Below are 8,144 nucleotides of genomic sequence, written 5' to 3'. Positions count from 1 at the left end.
CCTTTCAAAGGCTTGCGAATCAAGTGGCTGAGTGACAGGACTTTGCTCGTGTCTACATTGAGGATATTGCAGTCTTCAGCAATTCCTTGCCAGAGCATAAGGATCACCTGGGAATGGTGCTGAAGAGCCTCAAAGGTGCAGGTCTAAGTGTAAAGGTGTCAAAGTGCAGGATGGGGCATTGAAGATGTAAAACAAATTCTGTCAGGAAAGGCGAAGCCGGACTCTGGCCAGTGAATTGTGCACTGACGCATCCAACACAGGCTTGGGAGCGCTGATGATGCCAGCAGGGGAGGGCACTGAGCAGCATCCCATCTCTTTCTGAGCAGAAAATGGACTCCAAGTGAATGGAATGACGTCGTTATAGAACATGAATGCTCGGCAACTGTGGGTTGTCCGACAGCTAAGATCCTACCTGTTCAACCGGAGGCGCTGGGTACTGACTGACAGCCCCCCTTTAGCGTGGCTACACAGAACCAAAGGCACCAACTCTTGGTTGGTACGCTGGAGTACAGCCCTCCAAAGGCATGAGATGGAGACTCAACATGTCACGGGGGCAGACGCGCTATCCAGGCAAGAGGGCCCAGAGCAGATGCATTCGGAATTGCCAGAGGCTAGGCCTAGGGCGTCAATGTCAGGCGGCGACAGGACACAGATGTGCCCAAACACGCCCAGGCAGGTACGTTACATGTCCAACAACCATTTTCTCACTATTACACTGATGGGGTCGTGTGTGATTGGTACATTCCTCAGGGTACAATCTGGACCGATGGACAGCTGTGTCCCCTCAGCTCTCCAATTTGGGGAGCCTTTTACATTGCTTCATTGTGAGAGCAGCCACTCCTGGCCTGTTCACACACGGCTTCTCGCATGCAAAACCACTCCCAGCTGAATATATGAGTGCTTCTAGCCAGCCACTCCTGAATTATATTGCAGAGTGACACTAGCAAATTCCCAGTCCTAGACTTGTCTCCAGAAATATGCGTTTTGTATTGCCCAGCTCTCTCCTTCTGGACAATACAAGCTCATAGAAAGTCCATCATTTCATTACTAGAAAATGACATGCACAAATCTTGTTATCTCAAGTGGAGGGTCCCAAACACTTCAATCCAAACACACTGGCTTAGATAAAACAACAAAACAAGTTTATTAACTACACAGAGAGAGAGAGAGAGATTTTAAGTGATTACAAGTAATGAGGCATAAAAGTCAGAATCGGTTACAAAGAAATAAAAGATAAAATGCAAACTAATACCTAACTTTACAAGCTAAGTGAACTTAAAGCAAATGGATTTCTCTCGCCGTGTATTCACGACTGTCTGGCTGGATTCTTTCAGCCAGGACGACTCCCCCAGTTCAGTGATGCTTCCTTTGTCTTTCAAACGTTATTGATGCCGTGAGTAGAGATGAGGAGAGAGAGAGAGGTGATTTGGGGCATCTGTTCCTCATTTTTACACCTTTAGCTCCTCTTTGAGAATCACCTCTAGCTGGGGTTCAGGCAACAGCGAGTCTGTTTGCCAAGATGTAAATTTCTCGCTCACATCCTTCTTCCTGTCAAAGAATGGCCGCTTAACTAAGTGATATAGTCCAGTTGATTTTGTTGACACCTGACTGACATGTCAATTTCCCTGTTTGCTCTGAGGAACTGATTTGGGCTGCTTCCCCAGATTTGAAATATGCCTTAGCAACATGGTAACTGAGCCTTCGTGGGTCACAACTGAGAATACCAAATTCAGGACCAACTGCTGAAAAATAGAGCTGATATGCCCCAAAGCTGGTGGCTATTCTCTCATGAGATATACCAAACCAGCAACAAAAGTAAATTGCTATTTCACCACACTGGCTAACAAGCAGTCAGAACAGCAGTTTCCTTAAGCATTCCAGTCCTTGTATCGCCACCAAAAACACTAGACTTATAGATGAGTGGTTCTTTAAAGCCAATTTAATCTAATAACAGGTTCTTCTGATCCAAAGGACCATGCCCAGGTCAATATACAACTCAGATCTTACTCAAAAATCACAGTGTTGCCAGTCCTTTAGTATCTGAAATCTAAAGGTATATTCAAAGAAAGAAAGAAAAAGGTGAGAGTTAAAATTGGTTCAAGGAATCAAATAAGTACAATAACTGCAAAGTTCTTGGTTCAGGCTTGTAGCAGTGATGGAATAAACTGCTGGCTTGATAAGTCTCTGGTTACTTCCAAATCATTGGAAGGACCTCAGTCCCTTGGTTAGAATGTTCCATTAGTACAAGTCCTTAGTCCAGAGGTTTGAGCTGGAAAGAGGCAAAATGGAGGTGTTTCCAGGGCCTTTTATAGCTTCTGCCATGTGGAACATTGTTTCAAACAAAGCCCTCAGCACAGCTAGTAGAAAATTACAGGTAAAAGATGGGGTATGGAATGATATGGGCAAGTCACATGTCCAGGCAGAATGTTGATTAGGCACAGCAGGAAATCATTACCTATACCCCAGACAGCACATCTGCAGGACAGTCCATTCAGTGTACATGGTCTCCCATGGTCAACTGTTGGTTAAGTGTTTCTTGATGAGCCACTTAATATGGGTCATTACACATATTGAATCTATTTCCCCATGCTAAGTATCCTCACACCGTCTTGTCAACTGTCTAAAAAGGACCGTTTTGTTTATCACTACAAAAGGTTTTTTTTCTCCTGCTGATAATAGCTCATCTTAATTAATTAGCCTCTTACAGTTGGTATGGCTACTTCCACTTTTTCATGTTCTCTGTATGTATATATATCTTCTTACTATATGTTCCATTCTATGCATCTGATGAAGCGGGCTGTAGCCCACGAAAGCTTATGCTCAAATAAATTTGTTAGGTTCTAAGATGCCACAAGGACTCCTGTTCTTTTTGTGGATACAGACTAACAGGGCTGCTACTCTGAAACCTTAATTTGAATAGTCCCTCCAAGATGTGCAGACTAAATACCTTGTGGGTGTTACCCCAGGAGCAAACAGTTGAAATCCAGGTATAGAGCCAATACTCATAACTTCAAATACAAAAATGATACGTGCATACAGATAGCATAATCATATTCAGCAAATCATAACCTTTTCATAGACATCTTACATGCCACATTTTGTACAAGATTTTTTGCAAATATATAACTGTGGTTGCAACAATGATCTATATGGTTATATTTTAATCAGATAACATCACAAACATCATACAGCAGAATCTTATAACGTTACCTATAATGTGCCCCTCAAGCGCTGGATGAGGTGGCACATCCTGGTTCCCTACTCGGAGGGGCTTTCTGATGCCCCCCCCCCAGAGGGGCTGCCCACCGCGGAACCAGCATCAGAAACACAAGAGGCAGAGGTCGCCCCTGAGCCTGGTCAGTTTCTGGCGGCACATCTGTTATTAATCTAGGAATGGGAGGGATTTCCAATTTATTACCCAAAGCAAAATGTATTGCAAGCCGCAGGCAGCCGCATGTAGCCAGTAATGGCAGGTTGCTGGCACCACGTGAAATTCAAAATGGAGATTGGGAGCGCAAACAACACTGAAACAAGCATTTAACATTAAACTTGGACTAGAAACTCGCACATTCTTATCTAAATATTTGCACTCTATACCATTATCTAAATCATTGACGATACTGAACAGAACCGGACCCAGAACAGATCCCTGTGGCACCCCACTTGTTATGCCCTTCCAGCATGACTGTGAACCACTGATAATTACTCTCTGGGAACAGTTTTCCAACCACTTATGCACCCACCTCATAGTAGCCCCATCTAAGTTGTATTTGCCTAGTTTATTGATAAGAATATCATGCGAGACCATATCAAATGCCTTACTAAAGTCTAGGTATACCACATCCACCGCTTCTCCCTTATCCACAAGACTCGTTATCCTATCAAAGAAAGCGATCAGATTGGTTTGACATGATTTGTTCTTTACAAATCCATGCTGGTTATTCCCTATCACCTGACCACCTTCCAAGTGTTTGCAGATGATTTCCTTAATTACTTGCTCCATTATCTTCCCTGGCACAGAAGTTAAACTAACTGGTCTGTAGTTTCCTGGGTTGTTTTTATTTCCCTTTTTATAGATGGGCACTATATTTGCCCTTTTCCAGTCTTCTGGAATCTCTCCTGTCTCCCATGATTTTCCAAAGATAATAGCTAGAAGCTCAGATACCTCTTCTATTAGCTCCTTGAGTATTCTAGGATGCATTTCATCAGGCCCTGCTGACTTGCAGGCATCTAACTTTTCTAAGTGATTTTTAACTTGTTCTTTTTTTATTTTATCTTCTAAACCTACCCCCTTCCCATTAGCATTCACTATGTTAGGCATTCCTTCAGACTTCTCCATGAAGACCGAAACAAAGAAGTCATTAAACATCTCTGCCATTTCCAAGTTTCCTGTTACTGTTTCTCCCTCCTCACTGAGCAGTGGGCCTACCCTGTCCTTGGTCTTCCTCTTGCTTCTAATGTATTGATAAAAAGTCTTCTTGTTTTCCTTTATTCCTGTAGCTAGTTTGAGCTCATTTTGTGCCTTTGCCTTTCTAATCTTGCCCCTGCATTCCTGTGTTGTTTGTCTATATTCATCCTTTGTAATCTGTCCTAGTTTCCATTTTTTATATGACTCCTTTTTATTTTTTAGATCATGCAAAATCTCGTGGTTAAGCCAAGGTGGTCTTTTGCCACATTTTCTATCTTTCCTACCCAGCGGAATAGCTTGCTTTTGGGTCCTTAATAGTGTCCCTTTGAAAAACTTTGCAGCCTCTAGCTCAGGGGCCGCAGCCTCAGCCAATGATTGGGCAAAAGCACTGGGGCAAATATTGGAAAAGGTTGTGCTGTCCCAGGCTATGTTAAACTCTTGTCGTGAGTTAAGATTATTTGCTGGGGCAGAGGAGTTTGAACCCTGGTTGGAGCATACCACTGAAATGCTGCGGGAGTGGGCCGTTCCCGATGCAGAAAAGCGAAGATGTCTAATAGAGAGCCTTAGTGGCCCAGCATTAGATGTGATTCACACCCTGCAGCTCATTGACCCTGGGGTCAGTGTGAAGGACTGCCTAGAGGCCCTTGATCATACCTTTGGGAGCGTAGAGGGCCCTGAAGACAGTTACTGTAAGTTCCTTAATTCCCGACAGCAAATTGGCGAGAAGATTTCAGCCTATATACAGAGGCTGGAGAGACTGCTTCAGAGAGCTGTCATGAGGGGAGCAGTGACTGCTGAACAGATGGATCAGACCAGACTGCCTCAAATTGTAAGAGGAGCTCAGTATCAGAACCCGATTCTACTCCATCTCCGGCTAAGAGAACGACGGGAACATCCCCCAAGTTATTCCCAGCTGATAAAGGAGGTCAGAGAAGAGGAAGAAAGGCAGGCTGCCAGCGAGTTTTGGGAAGCCCAAACATTGGAGCCAGCCGGCACAACACCACTGCAAACGGCCAGTGTACTGATGGTGAGCACCACAGAGGAACTTGCCCAACAAATGCAGGCCCTGAGAGAACGGATAGCTGAACTGCAAAGCACCATTGACCGAGCTAAGACTTCCAGGAATAAGGCGCCTCTGACTGTGGCGATGGAGAAGTCAGCATTTAGAGCCACCATCCCACCTGGGCGAAGGGGGAAAGGACAATTCTTCTGCTACCGATGTGGTCAGGATGGACACAGTGCTGGCAAGTGCCATAATGAAGAAAACCCCTCCTTAGTGTATGGAAAGCTGAGGATCAGTTGGGAGAGATCCGGTAGCTGCCAGAGAGTCCGGGGACGGGGACCACCCAGGCCTGCAGGATTTGAAGATTCCCCCAGAAGCGACCGTCCAGCTGGGATCCCCGCAGGACTGATAGGGCCTCGAGCAGAGGTCATGGTGAAGATTGAAGGGGCGGAGTGTAAAGCCGTGCTTGACACTGGATCTCAAGTGACTATTATATTTCAGTCATTCTACCAACAGATGCTTAGGCACCTGCCTATACAGCCACTGACTGGCGTTGGTCTATGTGGCCTCAGCATGGATGAATACCCCTACCAAGGGTATGTCATAGTGCACCTGGAATTCCCAGAGGAGGTTGCTGGGGTAAGAGAAGAGGTGGACACAGCTGCATTAATATGCCCTGACCCTAAAGGGACCTCTGATGTGTCTGTGCTGATAGGGACCAACTCCAGTCTCTTCAAGGTGCTCGCGGATTACTGCAGACGACGGGCTGGGGACCAGTACCTGAATACCCTGATGATCCATACGCTTTGTGCTGAAGCCTATAGGAAGATTGAGGGTGCTAAAAAGGAGACATCTCAGCTACCGATTGGGGCGCTGAAGTACAGGGGCACAACCCCCTTAGTAGTGCCTGCAAGGACAGAGCAGGAAGTGCTTGTCATGAGTACCCAGCTGAAAGGCAGTAAAGGGGCATTAGCAATGGTAGAGCAGCCAGTTGAAGGAGAGCTCCCGGAAGGAGTGCTGGTCCCCAGTGGAGTCATAACCCTACCTGCTGAAGCCCAGGAAAAGGTGACTATACTGATTGCTAATGAAACAAGTCGAGATGTTGTTGTGAAGCAAGGACAAAAGATAGCAGACCTCTTCGAGCCTGAATCAATTGTAAAACCCCAGTGTGAGACTCAAGTTCCGACAATAGACCCGGCAAAGTTTGACTTTGGAGATTCACCGTTGTCCGAGGAGTGGAAAGATCGCCTGAGGAGGAAACTTTGTGAAAGATCCAAGGTGTTCTCATTGCATGAGTGGGATGTGGGATGTGCAAAAGGAGTAGAGCACAACATCAGACTACATGACTCTCGACCTTTCAGGGAGAGATCTAGGAGGATTGCCCTCTCCGAGATGGAAGATATGCGACAACATCTTCAGGAGCTGGCTGCGAATGGCATCATTACAGAGTCCCGCAGCCCATACGCCTCACCCATTGTGGTGGTCCGTAAAAAGAATGGGAAAATCCGGATGTGTATTGACTACCGCACCCTAAACCGCCGTACTGTGGTTGACCAGTACACAATGCCCCGAGTCCAAGATGCCTTAGACTGTTTGCTAGGAAGCCAGTGGTTCTCTGTGTTGGATCTTCGGAGTGGATACTACCAGATCCCTCTGGGTGAAGAAGATAAGGAGAAGACAGCCTTCATCTGCCCATTAGGGTTTTATCAGTTTGAACGTGTGGGGAAATAGAGGGGGGAGGGCTTTCTTTTTGATAGCCAGAGCTTTGAATCTGAAGGCCCCAAAATAAACCCTCCAACAGAGATCTGTTATGCTGATGGCCTTTGCACAGAGTAGGGCAGGCCTAAAGCTTAAACTAGAATAAACTGCACAGTTTTCTGCCAAACTCGGTCAAGGGTCATGTCCAGAGGAGGGAATGGGAGAATAACACCCCCCCCCCTGCAGCAGTACTAATGAAATATGTTCATAACTGATGAAATATGATAACCGCAAGCTACGGAAATAACGTAAGAAGCTATGGAAATAACGTAAGATGCTTGTGATTTGTAAATTGTTTTGCAGAGAGTTAATCATCCTTGCTGCTATAACTATTTGCAATATTTTCCAAGTCCAGCTATCTGCAATTTAACCAATGATAGCTCTCGTTTAAACTCCCCTGGAACCCCCCCACTCCTTAAGCCTTTGCTGAAATCCCCCGGAAAATGACATAGTCCAAGTCTTGAGAAATGTACCCAAGCTAGGGCCGAGCACCACCCCTGCGGAAACCACCAAGCGCCCTTCTACCCAAACAAACACCCATTCCTCGGAAATTAAGTCAGAGGGTAGGGAGGGGGGTGAGAAGATTGACCCCAACCCCTGCTTCCTAGCTCGTGATCAGCTCATGCTCAACCCTTGCCCAGCTTGTGATTTGTCCCCAAAGCTCGTGCTCAACCCTTGCTCAGCTTGTGATTTGCCCCCAATGATTTAATTCATGACGTATTGTTTGTACCCTGCTTGTGGTTTAATGGAATAAAAGCAGCCTGTGGGCTGTTGCTAGGGGTGCCAGTTTGAAAAACTGCACCCCAACGCGTTGGTATGTATTGCAATAAAGGCCTCAGGCTCTGAGTCTGTGAACTAAAATCACTGCGTGGGTGATTCTTTCCACGACAATTTGGGGGCTCGTCCGGGATCACTCGACGTCCCACCGGACCGGAGGACCGTGGACCGCTCCCACACTGATCCCAGGCGCCAAGT

The 8,144-nt window shown here is 46.1% G+C and overlaps 1 protein-coding gene across 1 annotated transcript in view; it reads left to right on the top strand.

The window, feature by feature from the left end:
* The first annotated feature begins 524 nt into the window (after positions 1-524).
* Positions 525-8,144, top strand: part of LOC135877032 (glycine N-acyltransferase-like protein 3) — a 32,851-nt gene continuing 25,231 nt past the window's right edge. The window contains exon 1 of the mRNA XM_065402360.1: positions 525-676. Coding sequence (XP_065258432.1) covers positions 525-676 — 152 coding nt within the window. The remainder of the gene's footprint in view (positions 677-8,144) is intronic.

This window comes from Emys orbicularis, chromosome 4 (genome assembly GCF_028017835.1).
Source record: "Emys orbicularis isolate rEmyOrb1 chromosome 4, rEmyOrb1.hap1, whole genome shotgun sequence".
NCBI classification, from domain to species: domain Eukaryota; kingdom Metazoa; phylum Chordata; order Testudines; family Emydidae; genus Emys; species Emys orbicularis.
The sequence above is the reverse complement of the archived record's forward strand: the minus strand, read 5'-3'. Positions and strand labels throughout refer to the sequence as shown.